Source organism: Balaenoptera borealis (genome assembly GCF_965194805.1).
Source record: "Balaenoptera borealis genome assembly, chromosome: 2".
NCBI classification, from domain to species: Eukaryota; Metazoa; Chordata; class Mammalia; order Artiodactyla; family Balaenopteridae; genus Balaenoptera; species Balaenoptera borealis.
In genome coordinates this window covers 125,697,307-125,711,235 of record NC_138867.1, presented here as the reverse complement: position 1 = coordinate 125,711,235, position 13,929 = coordinate 125,697,307, and the positions used below count along the sequence as shown (strand labels likewise).

At 37.0% G+C, this 13,929-nt stretch overlaps 1 protein-coding gene and 1 long non-coding RNA gene across 4 annotated transcripts in view; one reads left to right on the top strand and one right to left on the bottom strand.

Annotated features, from left to right (window-relative positions):
• JAKMIP2 (janus kinase and microtubule interacting protein 2) overlaps positions 1-2,944 on the top strand; it is a 197,235-nt gene extending 194,291 nt beyond the window's left edge. For all 3 annotated transcript variants that reach the window (XM_082382685.1, XM_082382683.1, XM_082382680.1), the window contains one exon: positions 2,879-2,944. In XM_082382685.1, the coding sequence (XP_082238811.1) occupies positions 2,879-2,929 (51 nt within the window). In that variant the 3' untranslated portion in view covers positions 2,930-2,944. The remainder of the gene's footprint in view (positions 1-2,878) is intronic.
• The window catches only part of LOC309624596, a 467,785-nt gene that overhangs the window by 97,492 nt on the left and 356,364 nt on the right, over positions 1-13,929 (bottom strand). The window lies entirely within an intron of this gene.

Genomic DNA, 13,929 nt, shown 5'->3' with positions numbered 1-13,929 from the left:
GATAGAGATGATGTAGAAGGCTCATGAGTCATCACTGGAGTAGAATGAGGACATATGTTTTCCACTAGTAATAGAAGAAATAAAGTTTTGCCAAACAAATTTTTGCTACAGTATTTTATTTCAACTTACTTTTGTGGTTTTCCATTTAAAATAAATCTCTGGCAAATTTGTTCCTTTTTGCCTATTTATTGTCAACTTTTTCTGTAAACCCATTGTATAATTCATGTGTTCAATGTCTTTGATGTAATTCGTAAGTTCATTGTTTTAAGATGAAGCATGTCTTTTTAACCTGCCTAGGTTTTCATGGAAACTGTAAAATTAGTATTCATCAGTTTTGTGTTGATGCCAAATAACTGGATCATATGTGTTATATTACATCAAAATAGATGGGCAGCATAGACATTTTATTTTTTAAATATTTAATTGCATTTTTGATCTGTCAAGGAATGGTACAGTATATATATATGTATACATATACATATATATATGAATGTGTATGTATATATTTATCTGCTATATTGAAAAAGTTCGATATAACTTGAGAGATAGTCATCAAAGCAAATCTTAGATGACTGTTTATGTCATGAGTTAATGCTTCCAGGATGGACCCAAGCCTCTCCTTAAGTGGACTTCTACTTTCTAAAGGGAAAAAAGTAGGTCAAAAGGTCTTGAGGGCCAAAAGCTTCCATTCTGTTCAACTGCCTTGTCATTTCTATATAATATATTGTCTTGAGACTGAACCTCAGGCATTGTGGCAGGAGGATTCAGACATAACAGAAGTTGGAGTTGATCCTCTATGATCCCATTTCAGTACTAGGCAGAGCAGATTCACATTCCTTTGCTGCCTTTAGTTTGGCAGTTTAGTTCTTTCTACATAAATCTTCTATCGTTAAGAGTACAAGACCAATGTTTAATCATTATCACTAAAGATATACTTCAAGGGGCAATGTGGCAAAAATAAAAGGACTATAATTTGCTATATTCAACCTAGTATATGAAACTCAGAGGTACAGGTGGTTGATTGGGTGAAGTTCCCTGTTTTTATCTTTGTGTTTTTGCACTGAGGTCTTTGAACCCATGCTTTTATTTCCATCCTTGTGATATCAAAGTTCTGTAGGGTGGGAGTGCTGTAGATAAACAACTTGGAGTCCAACTTTGCCTACAGTCAAGCCTCTACAAACTTACTATAGTGTGGATGATGCAGTTTCCCAAAAGCAGATCCCCAGCGTCCATTGATAACAGCAATCACTTCTATTTGACTGATAAGTCACAAAATGTGCCTATTTCCCCACATTAACCATAATAACTTCCCACAATGAGGCAGATCAAAATCCAAACACTTTTATAAATATGTGATGTAGATATATACACATATACATTCTGTATATAGTATGATGGTGTGAGCGCTTACTAAATGTGTACTTCTGTCCTAGGATTGGGGAATTGGGAAGGGGTTTTCTGATGCTGCTCGGTAACTCATGTTTTTGTTTAGCATCTGGTATCTGTGCTCTTCCCCTGCTTGCCTGTCTCTTCTCCCTTTTCTCTTCCTTTTGTCCATTACTACTATTCCCTGTTTTTGACTGAGGCAAAGAACTACTTATTGGTTTTCCAATTACCCAAGCCCATAATCTAGCCTTCTGGTGATGCCAGTGGTTTTTCTGGAAAGAGCAACAGAGTCCAGCACAATCTACAGTATTAATATTAGCCCAAAGTCACATATTTTTATCAGCTAAAAATCTCATTCCATAAAGGGTTTATGCCTGCTTGAACCTCCACGATACAATTCCGTGGGGACTCAAGTACAAATTTCCCATGCATGGGAATACATAATTCCCCAGATGTCTACTGTATTAATGCAGCCAGGGGGTCAATTTCTCAGAGTTTTCATTCAATCAACTGCTTCAGTTGGGGTTCTTTCTCTCCATCTCATTAGCATGACTCCATATATTGCTTCAGTGCTTGTTTATCAATGGAAGAAAAATATAAATTCACTGAGTTTCACCAGAATGATCCTCTGAAGTACACCAAACATGTACATGTACTGTATGTTATTACCGTAGAGATTGGAATCAACTTATTGTATGTAAAGTTTTATGAATGGTTATTTTATAATTTATGTATTTAATACAGGAATCAATGAGCTCTGGTGTTTTAGTTTATATAAAAATAAAACAAACTGCATTTTTAAAAACTTTATCTTGCATTGTCCATAGGTTTTTGTTTTGTTTTAACTCTTAATCTACTTTAGAAAAGCAGGGTGAGGGAAATCAGGGTTATCCGTATAATGTTGGGGAACAAACTCTACATCAAAGATGGTAAATAGGTTTCTTCTCATCTATCCACTCTGAATTTTTTATTGTACCTGCCAGGGGCACTATGGTGAGGAGTCCAAGGCACAATTTACACTCATGAGGAGGGAACTATGGTCATTAGCATGCCTGCTCTGAATATAGTTTGGGGAAGAATCTTGCCAGCTATTTGCCTTTCTTATTCTAGCTATTACTTCTTTTCCTTTATCCACCTACCTTTTTTCTCTACCTTGTAGACCCACTAGATGTAACAAGTTAACAAGCGTCTGTTACATGACCATCCATTATATGCCCATCCCTATGGCCTGGTATGAATGGGTCGACCCTCAAAGAGCTTCCAGTTTATGTGGGAAACGACCCATGTATACATGAAACAAATAAAGAACCAATATGGCACAATGTGAGGTATAATTTTATAGGTCACTATTGAGAGCAATTAAAAATAATATTAGTCTTTGGGGGTGGGCTTGAAAAATCCATGCTAAGAATGGTTCTTAAGTTGCAACCTCTTATCTTTAACTAGCAAAAAGTGTCACTCATCAATTTAAAGTTCTGTTACCCGTTTATAGGAACCATCTCCTGTGTCACGTCAGATCCCTAAAACAGAGAATAAGACATAACCCCAGCCCTCAAGACATCATGACTATGTTATTTGATGAAGACTTACAATTGCCTGAGTCTCTATGAGAAAGGTACCAAGCATATCAGCATGCCATGAAATAGGCAATTATTGTTATGGATTCTGTCTAATGTTATAAATGAAAAGTTTTGATGAACTCCAGTTCTGGTATATAACTCAAATATGCTAATCATGTCAACAGCTCAACTGACTTCTTCTAGCTCCAAAACAAAGTACCCTGGTGTCTTTTGGAGATATTAATGGGGGCAGGGAACACTTCCTACCATAGTGCCAGTGGGACAAGTAAACAGCCCCTAGGTTCATACAAAGCCCACACAAAGGGACTCCTCCTATGGGCTCATGATACAGCTCTGCCTCTGACCTACAGGTGAGCAGCTTTCATAGGGGTGCAGATGTGTAGTCAAGTGCTTACCTACCCCATGGGTAAAGATATGTGTCCAGTGGCTGATAAAGAATGCTTACTTTATTTAAACTATTTTGTATTTACATACGAAATGTCAGAGTGAATGATGAAGGCTTTTTTGCTCACTGAAAATGCTCCAAATAAAAATGTGTTTAACAAATACATTTTTGCATGTAGATGCACTTATAAATATGAAACCATTGGTTTTGATCAATCGCCTCTATAACAAAGAGGCATTGGGAATCTGTGCCTGTAATTACGGTAAAAATATTGAGAACAAGGGCCACTACATCTACATCACCTTCATGAAGCTCCATATGACGCTCTTTTTTAGAATTTAGAAGGAGAAGGAGAAAACAAAACAAAACAACAGCCACTGCAGGAACTAGATTTTTCTTCCTTTATAATAAGAAATAAATAATTTATTATGTAAATTATTTTGCCCTGACTGCCTAGAAATGCATGAACAAATCTAAAATTTAATTACGGAATCTTGTCAATTATTTCTATTTTCTTTTTACTTTACTGATTTCACTCTTTTGCCTTTAATTTACTTTAGTTTTGCCTTTAATTTACATCACCTCAGATGTATTTTTGTACAGCCACAGGGTATAAATTCAATATTTCTTAACTGCACATTAAATATTCTTAGAGCTACTATAGGAAAGTATCAATATGTAGAAAAATATTCAAAACGTGGAAGTAAAGCAAAATGATGAGTATTTATCTTTCTAATTTCATTTCAGAGTGGTTTCTAATATGTCGATTGAAAAGTCTTTTGACTCTGGGGAAATGCAGCAATTGATGAGAGCCCAGATGTTTTACAGCCCTGTAAAGCTAGAAGCTAACTTGCAGAAAGTTGATAAGGTGAGACTTTTTTTTTTTTTTTTTTTTTTGCGTGATAAAAAAAGAAAAACTCAAAGATTAGGGGTTTGTCCTATATGCAAATTAACCACTTTGGTTTCTAGCATACTGCCTTCTTTCACTGTACTTTGCCCCATTCTTCAAATCTTTCTTGAATCAGGTCAGTCATTCTACTGGTTTCTTTATTTAATGAAGTATATAAAACTTGGACACATGCTCATTAATTTTTATGAGAATGACATTTTTAACAATTTGAAAAGAGTGCTTTTTCAAAAGGCATTCTAAGGGGTATAAGACAAGATATGTTCCTTGCTCTCAATGAACTTCTGGTAAAATAAGGCAGTTAAGTCCCCAAAACAATGAAATAGAAATCAATACAGGAGGGTTAAAATCCACCATCTACTAAGTATCCTGAGTTAATCTTTGATTCCAGACCTGTTCCATCTCCTAGTTCCCCCAAGTCGGTGAGAGCTGTTAGATAGAATTATGATAGATTCATGGGCTTAATTCTCTCCCGCTTTTCCCTCACCTTCCATATCCAGTCCTTCACAAGTTCTATTGATTTTACTTCTCCCACCTGTCTTCTATTCTCCATCACTTCTATTAAGAGCTTCTCGCCTGAACCCTTGCAGCAGCTTCTTAGTTAAATTAACTGCTTCCACTTGTGTCCTCTTTATATATACCCTACTTGTGGTTTCCAGCTTGATTTAATGTGCAAATCATAGCAGCTTGTTCTCATCTTTAAAATTATTCCTTGCTTTCCCATGCCTACCTGGGGTTGACTCTCAAACGCTTATGGAACTAAACATGGGATTTGGGGCTGGGGTAAGACGCTGCAGCCAACACAAGCCTGTTATTTTTTCTAACCCAGCTATAGGAAATAAGGCTCAAAGTCTCAGCGTGGCCATTTACGTCCTGGATACCTCTTCTAAAGCTTGAATATTCAGCTTAGCCATCGTCTTCCTCAAGAGTTGGACACAATATCCTTTGTTCTCCCAAAGCATTCTATGTGTACGCATCTTGTCATTTACCAGGTAATTAAAATTATTTGTTCCGTTCATCCCCACTTATACCCCCAGTTAAATCTGAGTTATTTGAGAGCAGAGAATATGCGTTTTTCAGTTTTCAATCTTCAGCAACTAATACATTTCCTAATACCTAGCAGAGCCTCACTAAATTATCCTAATTTTATTGTTTATATATTAGACTGTGGAAGGAGTCCTTTTTCCATGTTTTTATTGAAGTAGACTTGATTTACAATATGTTTCAGGTGTTCAACATAGCTATTCAATATTTTTATAGATCATACTCCATTTAAAGTTATTAGAAAATATTGGCTATATTCCCTGTGCTGTACTTACATCCTTGTATCTTATTTATTTTATACCTAGTAATGTGTACCTCTAATCCCTTTCCCCTTTCTTGCCCCTCACCCTTCCCTCTCCCCTCTTCTCACCACTAGCTTGTTCTCCATATCTGTGAGGCTGTTTCTGTGTTGTTATATTCATTTGTTTATTTTTTAGAGAAGTATCACTTCTCATTTGGATGATAAAAGAAGGCTCCATGAATGTGGAAATAGGTAAACTGGGTCATTTTTTGGAAATTTATTTTATTGTTGTCTCTGGGGTTTTGTTGGTTGGTTTTGTTATCATATAAGGGTTTTGCTATTTCTTCCTGTTGTTACTTTATTTTATATTTTGAACAATAATTTTGGTCCATAAACCAAAAGCTCTTCAGAAAACAGGCAAAAAGACTGACACATTCCCTACTCGCTTCCCTTATCCTTCGGGTTGAAGTTCTCTATCCCCCTGTATTCTACCCTCTGACCACAGGAGGGGAGCATTTGTCTAGAAGTCCAGGAAAAAGTGTCAGCTCAAAGAATATCCGAAGTTGATTTTATGGGGCATTTTGTGTCTCTTGGTTTTGTGTTTCTCCTCCGCACGTCCATATGAAAGCAATAATCTAAATATAAACACTGTCTTGTCCACTTTTCTGGCGTGGTTTTTCACCATCTTGGTTTTTTTCAGTCTCTCCTTACTTCAGGGAAGCTGGGTTGTTGTCTTTACCCAGGCTGCAAATTCATTTGCAAACACAAAGGCTCAGGGAAACTTAGAGACCAATTACAGCCTCAAAATATTCCAGACTCACTAAGATGCCAGACAAAAAGGGTCAAGGCAGTTCATCAGATTCACTCCCTAATTCTCCCCCTCCAAAGCAAGTCCTTCCCAGAGAACAGACAAGGGAAGGTATGTTATTGTGTCTAGAGTTTCTCTGTGTGAATGTACTTGAATTCTTTTAAATGGCAGTGTTATGTTTTAAATATCTTTGCCAAAACATATTATGTTTCCTAAAGGAATTTTTAAAGAAAAAATAGTGATTCGTCCTTAAAAAATATTTACCTCCCAAGAAGCACAAGAATGAAAAAAAGCAATAATTTCTGATTGTTTGTACAAAACATTGACTAGATAAGCTTTTATTCTATTAGTCTGCCATTCTTAACCGTAAATGACATTTTATACATCACTCTGTAATTGACAAAGGATCCCTGCTTCTTAGTGCTGACATCTCCCCAGTTATATAGGGGCTGCTGTGGGAAAGAACAGTTCAAAACAAGCCAGGTACTTCCATTTTATTTTAATTACTGATGGACATAAAGCAGAATCCCAATTATGTTGGTCTTTTCTCTTTCTGGCCTATTTTTCTTTCTACTCTGTTATGAGAGGGAATATGTGTTTGGAAGACACACCGGGTCCCAGCCCTAGCTTTGCCACTAGGTGTGTGTCACTGAGTTACTGAAACATTTGAAGCCTTCCTTTCCTTTTTGTAAAATGGGATAACTAAGATAATTTCCCTTGTTGGGCTGTTGTGAGAATTAAATGAGATATGTAGCAGGGTTAGTACCAAAAGTTTTAATGTGTGGCTGAGATATAAGGACTCGATCAACAGTAGGCTTCATAAGTCACATTTTAATTATTTGTAAAGTCTTCAGTTCATTTGTAAGTATAAAAGGATATACTATAGACGATCAATATAAAACCATAAACTATGAAAGAATAGTATATGCATCTTACCCCAGACATCCCTGCCTTCACAATCCTTCCTGACTCCTGGCACTCTCTAACAAAGCCAAGCAATATGTATTCTGCCAGAGCATTGCAATATTACGTGAATAGGCAGGCATTTATGTAGAGGACTAAGCAAAAATCCTACTCCTCAGGCTAGGGTTAATAGTCAGCAGAGGAGGAGCAAACAAGGGGCAGCGCAAACAAATCCTGGGCAAAATGCCAACATCAGGCATCACCGGGAAGCCTATGCAATAACCCTTGCAGTACCCCCTTGGCACCACAGGGGTCGCTATAAGGAACCGCTGTGGTCTGGGGTACCTCTGACTCAGACTACTGACAATGAAGTTTTCATCTGAGCATTAACTATTTAATTTTTCATTTGTGTACATTACAACGAGAGTCATTTTTTTAAGACCCAGAAGAGACAAACATTTACTCATTCGTTGATTCCTTCATTTATTTCTTCAGTTTTCAACAAATTTTTATTGAACAGCTACCATGTCTCACTCATGCCTGTGTATGAAGGAGAATTACTGGTGTGTAAGTGACTTGCCTATTGGCAGAACTAATAAAGAGCAGAGCTAAAATGTGGGTCAGATGATCTGACTCCAAGTTTAGTCAACTTTCCACTTAATTCATGTAATTAATGCATTGTATAATACATTATATAATCCTATATATTATGATACATAATTATATTAATATAATTATCAATATATATATTGATATATATTATATATTAAGTGAATAACAACCAAACAATTGCTGAGCCCCTACCAAGTGTCAGAATTTTTTAATACATTTTTTTCCTAGGCTGTATGGCCTCCAGAGTGGTCTTTTGAATCCCAGTCCTGTTCCCCATTTGCTCTATGACCTTAATCAAGTTAATGAATGTCTCTGAGGCTCAATTTTCCCATCCATAAGATGGAAATAATACAACGTGCCTGGCAGGGTTATGGTAAGGATTAAATTTAAATAAAGTAAAATGAACCAGTATAAAAACAGACATAAAATGCATGGTACTGGGTAGGGTTCCAGTTCTTACCACTTGTGTTTTAAACAACTTTGCATTTACTAATGAGGAAACCAACACATAAAAGTTTGGTAACTTGCCCAAGTTTATTCAGCTAGTAAGTGGCCGAGCTAGGATTTGAACTCAGCTCTCACTTGAAAGCTTGTACTCTTTCCGCACTACTGTGCTGCCAGTGTGCTTTTTTGTCTCCGGACAGTTAGTGGGTCCTTGAGGTGAGAGAACATTTAATACTTCCCCACAGCGCCTGGGGAAGTATACATATAATAGTCGACACAAGTCTGTTAAGTAAGCAACATACTTAGACAAGGGGAGAAGACAGAACAGCAAAGTTTTGTTTTTGTTTCTACTCTTTTTCTGTCTACACGTAATGTACTAAAGGTACCAGGAAACACAGCACACTTGTTGACTAACGATGAAAGGATACGGCCCTTCACTATATGAAAGCTTATGAATCCACTGTGATCTGCAAAGAATCCCTTTGCCTTTTGACCCCTTTTCAAGTGGAAAGCAAGGTTCTCTTCCCATTTCCCATCCTCTGCCTGAACAGAAGGGACCACTGACTTCCCGCAGCCTACAGAGAAAACGATGGGACCGGGGGAGTCAAGGCAGGGCTGACCCTGAGTGTGGATGACTCAACACTGCCTGCCTGGTGGGAATGGAGAGGGCACTCAAGACCCCCTTGCTCCTTCTACTGCCTCTCTCTCTCACACACCCAAACATTCTCTTGGAGTTAAAAACGAATACATATTCCAGAAAGTCCCTGGGCAAAATGAAAGTGAGTTACCAAGAAAGGCCATAATGAAGTTATTAAAATCCATTAACAGAAAATTCTTTTTTTTTTTTTAGACTATCTAGCTGCCTAGTCTACAGCCCTGAGGAAAAATGCATCATGAACGATAAGAAGACATCCTACTGGGAAATAAGATTTTACCGAGACCGAGTTGAGGAGACGTATATGGGGAAATTGGATCAGCCAAGACAAGCTGTCAATGGCCAGGCAAACAGCGATGTGCTGGTCAGCAGGCTCAAGGAAGAGAGGGCGAGCCTTGGTTTATACTCTGCAGATTTCTCTGAGGTAAATGCCTCCACCATGGCTGATTTCAAGCTACCAATGACAAAATTCCTGAATATTTAACAGTTGGCCTTCAGGACTGTTATAAGCCAGCTCAAGCACATCCTGACCAGTCATTTTGAAAGGATGAGGTAACTTCCTGCCAATTTGTTACCATATGAACAATAATGTGCCTTTTTAAAGTAGGTATATGTTTATCCCTTTAAAGTGTAGTGTGCTCTATACCCCACCCTACCACTATAATAGCAGTGCTCACTGAGGGGTAAATAGAGTTAAGATGGGGTGTCACCACAAATCAGTGCATGTCAAAACTGGTGAAATCGGAATCAAGTCTGTAGTTTGTATTATTCCAAAGTCAATTTCCTGGCTTTGTCATTGTACTATGGTCATAAGTTGTTGCCATAGGGAGAAGCTACATGGGACTCCTATTTTCCTAACTTTGTGTTTACGGTTATTTTAAAATAAAAAGTTGGGGGAAAAACCCTCAAAAAATATAGGAAAATATAAAGGTGACAGTAAAATTTCCCCCGAAATTATACCATACAGAATTAATCATCAGTATCGTTAGGTGACCATCATCTTAGACATTTTTCTTTGTAAATATTTAGGTGGAAGGAGAGGGGTTGAGGCTACTTTTAGGGAAATGGAGTTCTATAGAAGATCCTATTTTTAAATACAAAATAATGTAATTGTATTTGAATGTAACAAAAGAACCTGATGTTAAATTGTAAGAATCAGTGAATTTCAAATACGTTTGCTGTGACCATGCGTGCGTGCACGCACACACACACACACACACACACACACACACACACACACACACAATGGAGTATCAGGTTTCTTAAATGACCTGACAAAAGCCTGTGGGACCATTTCTTTGGCCCTAAAATTAAGGCTCTGAAAATTATAAGTTGAGTTCATCTATTTCCTGTTACCAAAGATCATACCACTAAGAAAGAAAGCCTTGAGAGAGCCAGCCCACGAAGGTTTCAGAAAAGAATGCAAAAACAATGAGCATTAACCCTTCAAAACATCTTAGAGCCTTGAACCACAACTGTGCATTCTGAATTTGACTCCCTGCTTTGTTTCATAGCTAAAGCTTTTGACCTTACTGTCCTCTTTTATATCTCTTAAGGCCACTGATACAGTAGTACAATATTAATGAAAAATAACAAAAACAATTTAATATTGATATTTTGTCAAAGAGTTCACTGGTTGTGTACTTCAATGAAATAATAAAAGCCATCTTACAGATACAGCAAACTTTACAATTTTTAAAGCTCTGCACAGTTTTTACCTCCTTTGAATGTCATAGCAACTCTGCGCAAGAGTCCAGGCTGGTATTTTATCCCCATTTTACAAGTGGTGACAGTGAGGCTCACAGCAGGTGAGCAACTTGCCTACAGTCATAGGGAGTAAGTAGAAGGGCCACGGGGTTTTACAGATTCCTGGACTTTTTCCCTTTCTATCACATGTTAATAGAAGCTTAGTATCACGTTAGGACCCTTAAAACCCCCAAATAGTAAATGTAATTTAATACAGCTTGTAATACACTCAGGAAATTAAAGCGTACAAGAAAATTGAAATCTACTCCCCTAAAGAAAAATATGTCAAACCTACTAAGAGGTTAGTAGGATTTTTTTAAATCATATTAGCAGATTATCCCATCTTACAAAGTAGGATCCAAGGGAATAGAACACAGGACATATAAGGTTTTATTTTGGATAGAGAAAATAATAATGGATAATATTTTTAATATGCCATGGCAGTGCTACATATTTATCTGTATTACCTAGTGCTCAAACAATCCATTGAGGTAGACATAATTGTTATCCCAAATTTGCAAAAGAAGAAACTGAAGTTTGAAGAGGTCAAACAGGTAGGAAGCAACAAAGGATCTGGGATTGGATCCCATGTTTATCTGATGCAAAATCTTGCATTTTTAGCCAGAGTGAGGCCATACTATACTGTGGAGACTAGAGGGAGGCCAAACAATCAAAACCCAAGACTAATTAAAGGTACAGCTGAAAAAACTGAAAAAGTAAATTTGATCTTTGGGATTGTCATGTATTCTTGGCCCCCTTCTCCTATTCCCCTTCTCCCCATAGTTATCCAAAGCCACTGGGTATTTCCTCTCATCCAGATCTAAAGTTACTCTCTAAAAAGTATCTGGATCTCATTTAACATAAGGGACAAGTGACTCTTCACAGTTTTAAAATCCTTGCTCCTGAAGCTTTAGATCAAGCATTAGTTAATCCTTTGGAAGCTTAAATTGCTTAGTTCTCAGGAACTGGAGTTTGAGGATAGAAAAAAAAAACAATTCTAAAAAATGTGACATGTAGTCAGTTGATTAGTTGATTTTGATTAGAATGCCAAGACAGGGAATTCCCTGGTGGTCCAGTGGTTAGGACTCTGTGCTTTCAGTGCCAAGGACCCTGATTTGATCCCTGGTCAGGGAACTAAGATCTCACAAGCAGCAGGGCCAAAGAAAAAAAGAAAAAAGAATGCCAAGACAATTAAATGGAGGAGAAATAGTCTTTTTAACAAATGGTGCTGGGACAACTGGTCTCTACATGTAAAAGAATGAATTTGGATTCCTACCTCACACCATAGACAAAAATTAACTCAAAATGTATCATAGTCCTAAATGTAAGAGCTAAAAGTATAAAACTCTTAAAAGAAAGGTGTAAATCTTCATGCTCTTGGATTAGGCAATGTTTTCTTAGATATGACACCAAAAGCATAAGCAACAAAAGAAAAAATAGTGAAACTGGACATGATCAAAATTAAAAACTTTTGTGCTTCAAAAAACAGTCTCAAGTAAAAAGATGACCCACAGAATAAGAGAAAATTCAGAAAATCTTATATCTGATAAGGGACATGTGTCTAAAATATTTAAACATGTCTTCAAACTCAGTAGTAAAAAGCAAATAGCCAATTAAAAAGTGGCCAAAGTATCAAAATAGTTCACTAAAGGAAATATACAAATGGCTAATAAAGACACGAAAAAATGCTTACCATCATTAGACTTCAGGGAAATGCAAATCACAATGAGATATCACAGTAGGATGACACTAATCAAAAAGAAATATAATGATCACTTTAGGCAAGGAAGAAATTGTAACCCTTATAAACTGCTGGTGGGAATGTAAAGTGGTGCAGCCATTTTGGAAAACAGTTTGCAGTTGCTCGAATGGTTAAATATACAGTTACCACATGATCTAGTGATTCTACCCCTTGGTGTATACCCAAGAGAACTGATGACATGTCCACCAAAAACTTGCACATAAATGTTCATAGCAGCATTATTAATAATAGCCCAAAAGTCAAACAACCCAAATATCCATCAACTGATAAATTAATAAATAAAACGTAGCATAACCATACATTGGAGCATGATTTGGCAATAATGAAGTAATAATATATGCTACAACATGGATGGACCTTGAAAACACTGTGCTAAGTGAAAGATGCCAGTCACAAAGGACCACATATTATATGATTCTATTTATATAAAAAGTCCAGAATAGGCAATCTATTGAGACGGTAAATAGATTAGTAGTGTCCTAGCGCTGGGGGGCGGTGGAAGGTTTGAAGGTAATGGCTAAGGGATAAGGAGTCTCTTTGGGGGGTGATAAAGATATTCTAAAATTGTTGTGGGGATGGATACAGTACTCTGTGAATAAATTAACAGCCATTGAACTGTACACTTTAAAAGTGTGAATTATATGGTATGTGAGTTATATTCCAATAAGGCTGTTTAAATATAGCAATGCAGCTGATGGGACTACAAATCAAGACTATGATAAGATGTCACTGCAAACCTATTAGAACAGATATAATAAAAAATAGTGACAATACCAAATACTGGCAAGGTTGTGGAGAAACTGGATCTCTCAGCTATTGCTGGTAGGAATGTAGAGTAGTACAGTCACTTGGAAAATAATTTGGCACTTTCTTAAAAGAAATCTATACATTCACGTACCATACAACCTAGCAACCACACTCCTGGGCGTTTACTCCAGAGCAATGAAAACTTATATCCAAATGAATTCCATACATTATTGTTCATAGCAGTTTTGTTTGTAATTTCAAAAAACTGAAATAAGCAAAATGTCCATTCAAAAGGACAATTTGCTTAAAAATGTTATGGTACAACCATACCATAGAATACTACTCAGCAATAAAAGGTAATGAACTATTGATACATGCAAATTGGGTGGATCTCAAGTTCATTACGCTGAGTGAGAAGAGCCAATCTTATGAGGACCCCTATGTGATTCCATTTATACAACATTCTCAAAATGTCAAAATTATAGAGATGGAGAACAAATTACTGGGTTGCCAGGGGTTAGGGATGGTGGAGGCAAGGGAATGGGTGTGGCTATAAAGAGGTAGCATGGGGAAGACCTTTGTGGTGATATAATAGTTCTGTATCTTGAGTCAGGGAGTGGTTACACTAACCTGTAAATGTAACAAAATGACATAGACCTATGCATACCTTGTACCAATATTAGTTTCCTGGTTTTGATATAGCACTGTT